The 15483-nt window shown below is 38.8% G+C and overlaps 1 protein-coding gene across 2 annotated transcripts in view; it reads right to left on the bottom strand.

Moving 5' to 3' along the window:
* GAREM1 (GRB2 associated regulator of MAPK1 subtype 1) overlaps positions 1–15483 on the bottom strand; it is a 189480-nt gene that overhangs the window by 115093 nt on the left and 58904 nt on the right. For both annotated transcript variants that reach the window (XM_046671435.1, XM_046671436.1), the window contains exon 2: positions 3217–3357. In XM_046671435.1, the coding sequence (XP_046527391.1) occupies positions 3217–3357 (141 nt within the window). The remainder of the gene's footprint in view (positions 1–3216; positions 3358–15483) is intronic.

Raw genomic sequence — 15483 nt, 5'->3', positions numbered from 1 at the left:
CTCTTTCTTCCAAGGGCTGACCATGGTAATAAATAAATTCTTTGAAATAAAATATACCCCAGTATGTCCTTTGAAATGATCTTATCAAATATCTCATAAACCGTTTGGTCCTAGCTATGGACTAAATGTTTGTGTCCTTCTAAAATCAGATGTTGAAGCCGAAATCCCCGAGGTGGATGGTATTTGAAGAGGGGCCCTTTGGGAGGTGATCAGGTCGTGAGGGTGGGGTCCTCATGAATGGGATTTGTGTGCTTATAAGAAGAGACACAAGAGAGGGGCTGGCCCCATGGCCAAGTGGTTAAGTTCGTGCGCTCCGCTGCAGGCGGCCCAGTGTTTCGTTGGTTCGAATCCTGGGCGCGGACATGACACTTCTCATCAAACCACGCTGAGGCAGCGTCCCACATGCCACAACTAGAAGGACCCACAACGAAGAATATACAACTATGTACGGGGGGCTTTGGGGAGAAAAAGGGAAAAAATAAAAAAATCTTTAAAAAAAAAAAAAAAAGAACAGACACAAGAGAGATGATTGCTCTCTCCACCATGTAGGACTTAGTGAAAAAAATGACCACCTGCAAACCATGAAGTGGGCCCTCACCAGGTACCAGATCAGCTCATGCCTTCATCCTGGACTTCCCAGCCTCCAGAAATGTGGGAAATAAATTTCTGTTGTTTATAATCCAAAAAGTCTATGGTATTTTGTTAGAGCAGCCTGAACTGACTCAGGCAGTTATATTTCAAGTTTTTCTTCCTTTAATGTATTTTCTCTCCTTTCAAGTAAAGTGGTGTGATCTTAGCGCTCACATTTCCTTTTAGTCCTGCCACCTCAATTTTACTTTTAAAAAAAAGTATCATCTGCAATGTGCTGCCTGGTTTCCCAATTAAGTGTACTATCATCTTCCTTGCAGACAAAGAGTAAGCTGCTAAATATGCCGTATCTTTCTTCCTAGTGGAAGGTAAATGGCTGTTAATAAAAATAAATATGCTCAAAAATGATAAAACATTTGCAAATACTTGCTGATGTTTGGGGAAATCTTATCATCTGACACTGTGAACACCCACTCCAGAACAAAGGATTCCCAACCTTGGCTGCATAATTTAACCACAAGAAGAGCTTTCAAAATCCTAATGCCCAGCCCACACTCAAGACCAATTAAACCAGAAACTCTGGAGATGTGGCCTGGGCATCAGTCATTTTTAAAGCTCCCCAAGTGATTCTAATCTGTAGCCAACTTTGAGATTCCTAGATCAAGCATCTACCACTATATGGAATTTTACGTTTCGTGTACAGATCCAAAGGACTCACAAAAGTGTTTAGAATTGTTAAGGAGTGTATAATCCAACTGGAAGTGAAGATATGTGTGTTCACAGGAAAAGGTAACTGAACAAAGACTGAGGACGTGAGCTAAATGAATGTGATACACAGTAAGTACATCGGGAGACCACACTGGGACAGTAATGGATGCCTGCGCCCTTCTGATGCAGTGACAGGCTCTGATAAAAGCATGGCTGAGGAAGGCAGCTCCAGCCAGGGAACGGTGTGAAAGGAAAAGTATTCAATATGTCCAGGAAACAGTGAGGTGACCATCCTAGATAGAGGGGAAGGTTCACTCTTCAGAGTAGAAAAGTCAAGTCTGGAGAAGTAGACTAGAACCATCCCTGGAGGGCTTTGAGCAACAAGTCAAAGAGTCTGGTGGCAGTACGGCGTCTCTTAAGAGATTTGAGGAGACGATCAAATGAAAGCATCCCTTTGGAAGACTGATTTGACAGAGCTATTTACAACAGCTTTGGGGGGAAAGACTAAAACTCAATCTACTAACAGATGAACACAGAAGATTTGGTAAAATTGTAAACGTGATGAAGCACAATCTTATACCTTCCTTGTCAGTTTTCCACAAAAAACAGGAACCAGAACTTTGGGCCTGCTAAAAATAGTGTGGCTCTCACCTGTTGTGGGAGAGACTGGACAGGCTGGGGGGCCTGTGTCATTCTCTGCCCCTTTAGCCTGGCTCCCAATCTCACAGTGGTGATACATTTTGTAGCTACACCTTCCTCCTTTTTCTATGAAGACCCTCCTACAGCTAGGAAATACATTCCAAAGACAAAGTTTCAAGCTGGAGAAATGCTTTCTTTCTTTTAATTTTTTTGGAATAAGAAGGATTTTTGAGAAGCTGAATGATCCTTAGGTCATATTAGCAATTGAAGACTCCTAGGAATAAAAAGGGGACCAAACCATTCATTCATCCAATAAATATTTACTGAACACATACCATTTGCTGCTGTTCTGCACAGTGGGAATACAGCAAGGTCCCTTTTCCAAATAGACAACTCTCTGGGCAGTGTAGAGGTTTCACTCAAGACCATAATAGCATTCTAGGGTTACACAATTTACAGCTAATTGATTAAAGCTGCAGACTTCTGAAAAATTAACAGTAGTAGAGAAAAAGTCAAGATCCTTCCTATAATGAACTATAAGCACCAGAAGAAAGTAAAGAAAGTATAATTTTTTGTCAAGAACTGTGTTTACAAGCCACCACTACTGAAAATTTTTCAAGCCACTAGATAAATCCTAAACTCCTAGAACAGAACTGGCACACAGGATACATTCTAAGAAATAATGCATCATTATGTTGTTGTGTGAACATCACAGAGTGTACTTACACAAACCTAGACAGTATAGCCTACTACACACCTAGACTATATGGTACAAATCTTATGGGACCACCATTGTATATGCAGTCAGTTGTTGACCGAAATGTCGCTATGTGGCTCACGATTGTACTTTTGAAACCAGACCACAATGCTCATTTGTGAAATGGCATCTTGTGAAATCATGACATCAAAGTCATTCACAAAAGCAACATTCAAGCTGTGCCCAGGGTTATTCACAGACATTGGAGCTCAGAGGTTGACTACACATATTGACTGTCATCCCAAGACTACAGAGACATTCTTTATATTTGCAAAATTTTCATTTTATAAATATCTAATAAGAATCTGCGTCCAACTACATGCATTAATCAGAAATAACTATGACAAAACGAATCTGAGCTTTCACTGATAGATGAAATTACCACACAAAAGTGTCTGATTCGTCTTTTTCTAAGTCATTATATTCTCTAGCTTATACACAATTCCTATTTTCTCACTGTGGAGGAAAAAATATCTTCAAGTCCCCTTCCACTGCCTTTTCTCGCCCCTTGAGAGGAGTCTTACCTGCATAATGTACCGGAATCTCTATCTTTGGCCCAATGACGTAGTGCCCCTCCTCCAAGCTATGGGCAGTGATGGTGGTCCACTGACGACACGAATGGATCAGAAGGTAGTCATTCTCCCGCAGCCCTTCTATGCATTCTCCTAGAAAACACAATTTTATACAAAAAACTTAGAATACCATCTGCTCACTCTATACTCTGTAATCAAATTTCATTAGTGAAAACTTCACTAATGCAGAAGTGATAGTTCACCCCAAGATGAGATAAAACCTACCTTTGAATTAACAATAAAAAAGGCATTCCAAACCAAGTTGACAATTGTACACAGGATTCTATAAAAATGTCTCCTACTTATTTGCAAATAGATTTTCAAATAGGTCATTTTAGCTAAATGATATTTCAATGAGAATATTTATGAAGGGCCAAGAATACATCAGGCACTACTTACACGCTTCCCATATATTATTTCATGCAATAGAGTAACATTATGAGGTAGGTAATGTTCCTTCTTCACAGGAGAGAAATATGAAGGTTCAGAATGTTAAGTAACACATCTAAGCTCACAGATTAACGAGTAGAAAAGTGGGGATTCAGGCCTAGGCCAGACTGATTCCAAAGCTGACACTCTTAATCACGACAATGTAATTACCAAAAATAATAATAAACTTCTCCCACTGTTGAAACAGTACTTGAAATTAAATGCTTCTATCTCCTTTTAAATTTTATATGTTCTGCCAGTTCTCTCTGGCCTCCTATCAAATTTCACAATCAATTAAAAATAGTGAAGCTTTATAACATACAAATGAAATTATTTCTTATTTTGTTATTTACTTTATTATTAGTAAATAAATTAGTAAATTAGTAAACATTAGTAAATAACATTACGTTAGTTAATGTTATTACTCACGTTAACGTTATTTCTCTGAAGTAGCTTTTCAGCATCTAAACTGATGACAAACTATTTCAAAAGAGAAATCCATTCCCTGAAACTTAAAAGATGTCTTTTTAGATGTTGAAATGTTCTATCCCATTAATCCTAGTTTAGTAATTTTAAATGCTCAAAGGAAATACCTGAAAAGGCTAATTCCTTTAGAAAACAATTAGCCTTCCTTATTTTTGACATTTATTATATCGCAATAATTAAAAGAGTTATTGGTGATTTAACTGTTTTGAAATGTCATTTATGAATCCCTTAAAAATTCTTAAAAGTGCCCATACTTTTTAAATAAATAAAGTAGAGGAGGCCATAATGATCAACTTAATTGTATAACCATAAATCATTTAATTTGTTTCCAAACCAATATGGCAACGGTCTTTAAAACAGTCTTTATGCAAGAATACTTTATCTTTGTTGAAGGAAATACAAAGAGTTAAGAGACTTATTTTGTGGGGAGGGAGTGGGATGGGAGAAAAAGAAACAGGCCTGGAAGTGGAGGTACCCTAGTAGGAGGGAGGGTCCAATTCCCCAGGAGGAATTTTTCAAACCAGACTCCCCTGCCCCTCAGGCTTTGGGAGGCCCAGGTTCATAAAGACACCCTCCCTAGGAGGCCACTGGTATCCACCAGCCCTTTGCATCCCTCAAGCATATTAGTGCAGGAAGCAAAGATCTAGAACCGCCGCCCCAAAGGAGAACTCACAGGACCTTTGGCCCCTTTGGAGCTCCCACCCAGGAGGCAGGAGGGTGGGAAGGGCACATACACAGCGGGGAGGATTACAAGCACCTCAAGTCCAGCAGACCTGGTCTAGTCAAAGCTCTGCACCCGCCCACTGTGTATGGTCCTGGGCAGGAACCTTCTCTTCACTTGTGAGATGGGGCACCAACAGTCCCTGCTTCACAGAGTGGTTGTGAAGATACACGGTGACAGCGATGGAAACTGTGTAGCACCAAGTCTGTCATGTTATGTTGGGAGTGATCGGCTATTAACTCTATTTATTGTATGCTTTTTCTCCCTAAAGTTTAACCTTTAAATAAACATTATAATTTAGGTCACATTATCCGTTTACAGGTGAGGAAATCACCTTCAGAGCAGTCACGAAACTTGCCCAAAGCTATACAGCTAGTAAGTGGCAGAAACTGACTTCAGAGATTTTCTCAGTCTCTCTTCTGCTCTTCCAACACCACACTGCCTATCGCCTTGAAAACCAACAATCCAAGAAACAGGGAGAAGCTGACCTCTGGCTTCAAGTCTCACTCATTTACTCAACCAATATGACGAGCACTGTTCCCAGAACTTGGGATACATCACTGAACAAAAAAAGATCCCTGCCCTAGGGTGCTTACTACAACAGGAAGGAGACAGAGGGTACTGTTAACAAGAATGAATAATTAAGTCATGAATTCACTAGAAAGTGAAGGGCCGGCCCTGTGGCCTAGTGGTTAAGTTTGGTGCACTCCACTTCAGCCACCCGGGTTCATGGGTTCGATCCCAGGCACAGACCCACGCCACTGGTCAGCCATGCTGTGGCAGTGACCCACATATAAAGCAGAAGAAGACTGGCACAGATGTTAGCTCATGGCTAATCTTCCTCAGCAAATAAATAAATAAAAGCTTCATTGAGATATAATTGATATACAAAGACATGCACATATTTAATGTGCACAATCAGAAGACCAACAAACACATATTGAGTATCTTTTCTGCACAAAGCACTGGGGGAGTGGGCAAAACTATAAAGACAACTTGATCCCTGCATTCAAGATGTGGACATTCTCCTGGATGAGATGAGTTCGTATGTAATTTTATGTCAGGTAGGACATGATGAGTACTATGCAAGAGGCAGAAGAAACCCAGAGTAGAGATCAAGACTTAGCAGAGCACATTAAGAAAATGTGAACAGGAATATACAGCATTTGGGCTGGTGCTGCTTTGATGGAAGAATTGAGCTTAGCTAAGATGGAGGCAATGGGGAGCCACTGAAGAGTTTTGGGCAAGAGAATGCCCAAAATTCTGCTTTAGGAAAATTAATCTGGCGGTACTATAAAAGATGGATGGGATAAAGGAGAAACTACAGCCACGGGGCGTTTGCAGGAAACTCAGAGGGAAAAAACTGTGCCATTCAGGGAAAAAAGAAAAATGTCATTTTCTGCAACTAAATTGTTATAACATAAAAACTGTTTTAATTTTATTCCACAGTGGGCTCTAAAAAGGCAGCCAAGAAACAATTGCAGTCAAGTTAATCAAAATAAAAATTTAATGTTAAATCCTACTGCTAGCTAATGGAGTAAATTCTCTATCAAGAGGATTCAGATAATTTTCAAAGCCATAAAGTAGTAAGAAACCAATGCCTATTTTTGAGCTTATGTCTTTTTTATTTTTTTAAACAAGTGAAACATGTGCCTGCTTTAGGCAAAATAAGTTTCACAAAAATTGTCTAGAAATAAAACTTAATATAATCACTTAAAATATCCTAGGGTAGGCCACTAAATAGAGACACTACATTAAATGACTTCGTAAAGTAAACAATTTTTTTGTGATATAATTATCCTGTTGTTTAACTACCATGTATAACATACTAAAACTTACATATTTAGCTCAATGATGTAGTAACAAGAAGTCTAAAATAACTGTGTGTTAAATTCCAAAATATGGTAATGCCATCCAGAAATTTCCCCACATCTGGCATGCTTCTGGGATATACTTTACTTGCCTGGTTTCGCCTTGACCCCTCCTCAACATTAAGTCTTACATACCTGTTGAAATTGTTTTTAATGCTAGGAGAACTAGACACCCTCAATCCTTCAAAGTAAGTCTGAATAAAAAAAGTATCAGTCTGAAACCTTTAAAATGAATATTTATAACCTGTACATAGACAAATTCTGCTCCTTTGGCTGGTGGGCCAATCTAATTTTCTGATTCACCTTTCTGATCTCTCCTTGTTACTGTCTCAAGTTGTTCCCCTTTTACATTGGCTGTAACTGTAGGAGTTAACCAAGGTTCCCCCTTTAGCCTGTTCACCTTTTCTCTCTCCTTTACAATCTTATATACCTCTCAAGGATTCAGTTAGTTATGGACAGCTCTCAAATCCATGCTACCAGTTACTAACTTCTATTCTGAGTTCATAGTCCAGACTTTATCTTCTGCACATTTCTACCTGCATGACCCCTCGACATTTAACCATACATCATACATTCATTCGACAAACACTTACTGAGAACCATCTATGTTCTAGACCTGGTAATATAGTAGTGAACCAAGTACCTGCTCTCATGGATCTGACCTCTTGGTTGGGTATTCAATCTCCTGTTCTTTACTCTTTCAATTTATTTAAATATGGCTTCAATTTATTTAAATATTGCTACAGATAAAGTTTTTAAGAATATAGCACTTCTCATCTTATTCTTCTGCTCACAGCTGTCTTCAGTGGTTCTCACTCATACGGAATGAGGCCTAAATTCCTTGGCCCAATATTCAAGAGTCCCATGATCTAGTTCCAAAGGCTCTATGACCTTGTGTCCCCCACACCACTCTGTAGAGCCCAAAGAACATGTTCTCTGTTCCACACACATCTGGGCTGTCCTCTCTCTTTCTCTCATTTGCCCGAGACTTATTTCCCAATCCCTAATAACCCTCTACTCATCCTACTCACCCTTGAAGGATCAGCTCAAAGGCCGCCTTCATGAATGCCTTCCTGATACGAATCCTCCTATTTTTCATTTAAACTGCATTTATCTTGCAGGTTTGCTTATATTCTATGCTGAATTTATAAATTTCTCTTAGAGCTATCAGCACAAGGACATCAGACTGACTTTTTAATGTTTATATATATTTAAAAATGTTATAATAAAAATAACTTAATACTGTGAGAATCACAAGCATTTTTTTTCCCTTTTAAAACCAGTCTGTTGGGGCCGGCCCCGTGGCCGAGTGATTAAGTTCGCACGCCCCGCTTTGGTGGCCCAGAGTTTCGCCGGTTCAGATCCTGGGTGCAGACATGGCACCGCTCATCAGGCCATGCTGAGGTGGCGTCCCACATAGCACAACTAGAGGCACTCACAACTAGAATATACAACTATGTACTGGGGGGCTTTGGGGAGAAGAAGAAGGAAAAAAGAAAATGATTGGCAACAGATGTTAGCCTAGGTGCCAATCTTTACAATAAAAAACCCCAAAAAACTGGTCTATGTATTCGTCAAGTTCGAGAAACATGCTTATAGAGGTTAAGGAACAAAGATATCCAGGACCACAAATGCTGCAAGATGAGATCTTCTCTAAGCCATCACATCTTACCAGCAACCACAGAAGTGCAAAGGAACACCCAGACTCATTGTCTCATGGTTTTGCTTTTTCAATATTCTAACAATACGTTTAGAATATTTTCCCTGGATAAATCTTATGTTCTTTATGCTGTTTGTAACTATTTTAGCTTTGTCTGAACTGTAATTAAATTCAATTGACTGTATCTGAGTTAGTGCATAACTGTAGTGCCTTTATGTATGAATTACTTAGGATGTGTCTGAATTAGTTCATGTAGTTATAAAAGTCTGCCATAGTAGGGGCCGGCCTGGTTAAGTTCTCAGATTCCGCTTCGTTGGCCCGGGGTTCGCCAGTTCAGATCCCAGGTTAGGACATGGCACTGCTTGGCAAGCCATGCTGTGGTAGGCGTCCCACATATAAAGTAGGGGAAGATGGGCACAGACGTTGGTTCAGGGCCAGCCTTCCTCAAAAAAGAGGAGGATTGGCGGCAGTTAGCTCAGGGCTAATCTTCCTCAAAAAAAAAAGTCTGCCATAGTAGAATCCAAATCTCTATTTGTTTGTTTTTTTAAATTTTTAATCATGAAGACAAAGTATGAGTGCACTCAGATGACAATTCACAATGTTTTGATGGTAAGCCTGTTAACTCTCTGCTGATGAGCTTTCCACTAAAGTTGGGCTGAATCCAAAGAACCAAACAGACACAGACCCATGCTGGGGTTTTGTTTGCCATTCTCATGTCACATAGAACAAATGAATGATTTTACACATTTCTCAAAGTTGGGATGTGATTTTGGCAGCTAGTAAATTAAAATGTTTTTGATTTTCCACATTTGTGTCTCTTTGTTCCTGGTGTTATATTTCACACCCAAGTAACAGGCTCAGTCAACAATTTGGGGCGATGTCTCTATAGAAGGCATGCCCTTTTAGTCTTTTCAACTCCTAGAATACCTGACTTTCTACTTTGCATAGCAAATATATAATCTTACCATGTTCATTTATTTTTCTTTTTAAAGTATGCTTTTATCTACAGTTAGCTTGGTTTCTTCTCAGCACATTGGTAGAACCCTGTCTATGGTGGATACTTATTATTTGTTGACTGACTATTAAGGCCCCATTGAAATCCTCCAATTTGTTAACACATGAGTAATGAGAATCAGACTTACTGAACTTGGTATTATTTTTATCTGTTATAGACACAAACTGTTCCTTATGTCATAGCTAGATCTATCAACAATGGGTAAATTAATAGGTTCTATGATATCTGTGTTGCTACTTACTACAAATCTAATTTAACAGTTGTGCACTGTTTTATTTTACTAATGTTAAAAGGAAAGCTGGTCAAGTGATAACATTGTACTTGTACTTCCTCATTGTTAATAAATACTGTTGCTTAATTTTAATTATGTCTTTACTTGACCTCACAATCCTTTTCATGGAGACAGGAATCTTCCTGAGTAGGTTAAATACTCAAACCAATGCATTTCTCTCACAACTTGAACATTTTTTACAATACATTCAAAGGCAGGGGCTGATTACCGGACAGGAGTCCTCTTCTTTCTGACTCCTTGCAGTTAAGCGGTGCCATGCCACTGAGTTCTAGCCAAAGGTGTGTGAGCAGAAATGACATTTCCTACTTCCTGTCCTGGCCGTACATATGGAAACTGCCCACAAGCCATCCTCTATGCTCTTTCCTCAGCCAAGGGCTGAATATTGATTCCCAGGAAGACCTTGGAACAAGCTGAAGATAGCACAGCTGCCAGCAGTCTGGGTTCCTTAATTAATACACAGTGGAACAAACCACCAGCCGGTGCCCTGACCACACACTGAGCAGTGATGTGAGAAACACACTTCAACTGTAATATTATACTAGTGATGTGTTGCAGTTCTCCTTTTTTGTTTCAGTAGTTAGACTACCTTAACTAAAACATCTATATGCACAACCTTCACCACCAGCCATCTCCTCATTATAATAATTACAAAGACTTTGTTACAGAGGCTATTCTTTCTAGGTACTCTTTATAAATAGAAACTTACCTTGAATCTGCAAAGGGTTAGTCTAAGTTTAGCTTAGACTAAAAATTCCTTCCTCATTCTTTTAGTTACATTTCATCCCATACACTGAAGGATATAATTAAATGTTATTTAATTAGCATCCTCAAACATTTTCAACGTATGAGGTCCTAGTTGTTTTAATGCCTCCCAAACAAACAAAAAATATTTACTGGGAGAATAGAACACGGCACTATGATAATATTTCTTTGTCCCCAAAGACTACAATCCAAAATGACATGGTGACTAAAGAAAGGGTATGTGGAGGGGAGGAGATGAAGGAGCTAAAGAGATGATGTCATAGCAAATTGCTCTAAGACAGTGAAAGAGCATCCTGAAATTAAAACGTTGTCTGCAATGAAAAAGCAGTAAGGTGTTCCAAAAAAGAAGTATTAGAAGGGGAGGAAAATCCTGAAAGAAATAACTAATTAGCTACTAATTAATTAAGAGAGAGAAATTATAAAGGGATCAGGGAAGATATGGTTACAGGAAGTCATTAAAGTACAGGTAATAATTTTGAAATCAGTGGAAACTGAAAAACCAAAATTTCTTCCGTGGAAAATAAAAGTCTAGGAATAAGAGAAGAAACTGCTTTTAGCCTAATGGTTGAGGTATTATAAGAAAGTGTAGGACTGAAGAGGAAGGATCAGAAACAAGTACCAACCAAATGAAGGTATCTGAAGCCACTTGGTGACAACAGCATCTCAAAAAGTATAATAAGGGGTAAAAAAAAGATAAAGCTTCTGGCACAGATACCACGAATGCAAAGGGAAATGAGTGTCCTAAATCTGGGCAGATACAATGAATAATTTTGGAATCCAGAAGTCACCTATAACATTCCCCTATTCCAAATGTCAAACAATAGAATGACCCTCCAATGATGTGCATGCCCCTGCATTTCTACATTCATCTACTTCAAGAGGACAGTCCATTTCTAGGCACTGTTGTTTTGTGAACACTAAGACATGTCTTACGGTAGAGAGAAAGGGCTCTGGGGAGAAAAAAACAACTACCAACAACAGTAGCACTAAGGTAGCTGCTGTCCAGTTCTAAAAATGAAAACCTGCTGTCTCAAGTCCTGCCCTTCCTTCAAGGGCTGACAATCCCTCATGTGTGAGGGGAGGAACCTTCAGCCCTAAAGAAAACGGTGGTTCTGACCCCAGGCTGCACAGTCACTGTCATCATCTGGGGACTTGTAAAAACTCCAATTGGGGTTGGAGGGAGTAAGGTAAGGTCCCACGCCAGATCAATGAAACGCCAGATCAATGAAATCAGAACCTTCAGGGGTGGAGCCCAGGAATCTGCATGCTGGGAAATCTCCTCAGACGTCCCAATGTGCAGTCAGCATTCAGAGAACAACTGAGGCAGTGAGCACAGGCCCCCGAGAGACTTCACCCCCCCAGGTGACTCAGTTCTTGCATCTGTTGTGAGAAGGGAGCAAGGTAATACTCAAGCAGGCACTTAGAAAGTATTAGCCACATATTAAGCCTCCCAAAAGTATTATTACTAGTACTGTCCTCAAATACTCACGTCACAGATTCTCTCAGGCTCTTAAACTTGCATAGCACTTTTTGTCTTTTTTTTTTTTCATTTTGTAGTAATTATAAATTATCCTGTGTTATTTAAGATTTTATGCATATACATTATCTTTCTCCAATTGGACTGTAACATTCTTAGGAGCCAGGGACCCTTCTTGTCCTTTTTCCAGACCAGAGTCAATCACCCAGCTATTATCAATGAACCATCAATGATAATTGAACACGGGCATTTTTTACTACTTAGCTCCCATAAATTGACACATTTAACTATCAGATGAAATTAAAGATATTTTCCTCCTTTTTGTTCTTCTATTTTGCCACAGAAAATAAGAGCAATTCTATTTTCTCAGACCTCTCTTCATATTTAAACCTTTTGTTTTTTTAAAAACAGGTTATTATTTCAGGCTAATAGGAAGATTTTCATCAAGAACAACTGTTGACTTAACCACAATAACTTGTAGCAGTTTTTTTGTTATGATTCACTTTTAACTAGAAAGTGGCAGAGATTACTAGATGTCACCAATATTCTCACTCTCTCCTTGTCCTCAGTAATAGTCCCCTTACATTAGCTGGGCACATGGCTGCCCAGAATACAGAGTACTGTTCCCAGCCCCACAGCAATCAGGTATAACAACGTAACTAAGTTACAGCCAATGAGATGTCATGGAAATAGTATGTGCAACTTTCAAGATGTTTTTAAAATATATATCTTTATTATACTAGAAAATTCAGTGTTTGAAGTTTAGAATTCAATGGTTTTAGCATATTCACGAAACTGCACAATCATCACTATAATCTAATTCTAGAACATTTCTATCACCCCAAAAGAAACTCATACCCATTAAAAATAATTCCCTACTTCCCACCCCAGCCTTAAGCAACCACTAATCTACTTTCTCTATCTATAAATTTGCCTATTATGGACATTTCATATAAATGGACTTATAAAATATGTGATTTTTTGTGCCTGGCTTCTTTTACTTAGCATAATCTTTTCAAGGTTCATCTATGTTGTAGCATGTATCATTACTTCATCCCTTTTTATGGCCAAATAACATTCAACTGTATGAATATACCACTTTTATCTATCCATTCATCAGACAATGGACAGTTGAACTGTTTACAGTTTGGGCAGTTACTGAATACTGGTGATGTGAACATGTGCGTACAAGGTTTTGCGTGGACATGTTTTCCATTCTCTTGGATATATACCTAGGAGTGGAACTGCTGGGTCATTTGGTAATGCTATATTTAACTTTTTGAGAATTCCCAGACTGTCTTCCAAACTGGCTGCACCATTTTATCTTCCCACCAGCAATGAATGAGGGTTCCAATTTCTTCACATACTCTCCAATACTTCTTGTTATCCATCCTTTTTAATTATAGCCATCTTAGTAGGTGTGAAGTGTCTCATCGTGGTTTTGATTTGTATTTGCCTAAAGATTAGTGATGTTGAGCATCTTTTCATGTGCTTACTAGCCATTCATATATCTTTTTCAAAGAAATGTTTATTCAAATCCTTTGCCCAATTTTAAATTTGGTTATTTGTCTTTATTGTTGATTTGTAAGGGGTTTTTATATATTCTGGATACAAGCTCCTTATCAGATATATGATTTGCAAATATTTTCTCTCATTATGTGAACTATTCTCTCCCTTTCTTGAGAGATTCCTTTGAACCACAATTTTTTTTTTTTTTTAAAAGAGCTAACATCTGTTGCCAATCTTGTTTTTTTTCCCCTTCTTCTCCCCAAAGCCCCCCAGGACATAAGTTGTGTATTCTACTTGCAGGTCCTTCTAGTTCTGCTATGTGGGACACCACCTCAGCATGGCTTGATGAACAGTGCTAGGTCCATGCCCAGGATCCAAACTGGCGAAACCCTGGGCCACCGAAGCACAGCATGTGAACTTAACCACTCAGCCACGGGGCCAGCCCCTGAACCACAAAAACTTTTAATTTTGATGAAGTCAAATTTATTTTTTCTTTTGTTGTTTGTGCTTTTAGTGTCATGTAAAAAACTGTTTCCTAACCCAAGATCATGAAGATTTGTGCCAATATCTTACAGTTTTTAGCTCTTACATTTAGGTTGTGACCCATATTAGGTTAAGTTTTGTGCATGTTGTTAGTAGGGTTCCAACTTCATTCTTTTGCACGTGAATATCCAATTGTCTAAGTACCAGTTGAAAAGACTACTCTTTCTTCATTGAATTGTCTCGCCTCCCTATAGAAAATAACTGACCATAAACGTAAGAGTTTATTCCTGGTCTCTCACTACTATTCCATTGTTCTCTATATCTATCCTTATGCCAGTATCACACTGTCTTAATTACTGTAGCTTTATAATAAGTTTTGAAATTGGGAAATGCGAGTCTTCCAACTTTGTTCTTTAAGATTGTTGTGTTTATTCTGGGTCCCTTGTATTTCCATATGAATTTTAGGATCAGCTTGTCAATTTCTGCCCCCAAAAAAGCAAGCTGGGATTTTGATAGTGATTGTGTTCAGTATACAGATCAATTTGGGCAGGAGTGTCATTTTAACAATATTAACTCTCCTGATCCATGAACATGGGATGTCTTTCCATTTATTTAGATCTTTATTTCAACAACATTTTGTAGATTTCAGTGTGCAAGTCTTGTACTTTTTTTGTTAAATTTATTCCTAAGTATTTTATTCTTTTTGATGGAATTGCAAATAAATTGTTTTTTAAATTTCATTTTTGGAGTGTTCACTGCTAGTGTAGGGAAGCACAACTGATTTTTGTATATTGATCTTTTTGTGTGTGTGTGTGTGTGTGTGTGAGGAAGATTGGCCCTGAGGTAAGAGCTGTTGCCAATTTTCCTCTTTTTGCTTGAGGAAGATTGTTGCTGTGTCAGTCTTCCTCTGTTTTATGTGGGATATCGCCACAGCATGGCTTGACAAGCAGTGCTCAGTCTGCACCTGGGATGCGAACCTACGAGCACCAGGCCACCAAAGCAGAGTGTACAAACTTAACCCCTACGCAACTGGGCCAGTCCCCTGTATACTGATCTTATGATCTTATATCCTGAAATCTTGCTGAACTTATTTCTTAGTTCTAACAGTTTTGGGGTTTTTTGTAGATTCCTTAGGGTTTTCTATATACAAGTTCATGTCATCTGCAAAGAGAAATAGTTTTACTTCTTCCTTTCTCATCTGGACACTTTATTTTTTTCTTTTTCTTACCTAGTACCCTGGCTAGAATCTCCACTACAACACTGAACATAAGTAGCAACCAAGATGTATCTTTGAGGAGGATGTGCCCTTCTTTTCTCTCTTTATTCTTCCTGATAGACAGAATGCACACGTGATTATTGGAACCGAAATGGCAGTGACCATCTCAGACCTGAGTGGAACTTTGGACTGGAATTGAGTCCATAATGCAGCACCAACTGAGAAGAAATCTGGGTCACTGTCACCTTGGGCAACATACTAACCTGGACTTTTTGTCTTTGAGTCTCTGTGACTTGCA

Source organism: Equus quagga, chromosome 9 (assembly GCF_021613505.1).
Source record: "Equus quagga isolate Etosha38 chromosome 9, UCLA_HA_Equagga_1.0, whole genome shotgun sequence".
In the NCBI taxonomy this organism is placed as follows: Eukaryota; Metazoa; Chordata; class Mammalia; order Perissodactyla; family Equidae; genus Equus; species Equus quagga.
The sequence above is the reverse complement of the archived record's forward strand: the minus strand, read 5'-3'. Positions and strand labels throughout refer to the sequence as shown.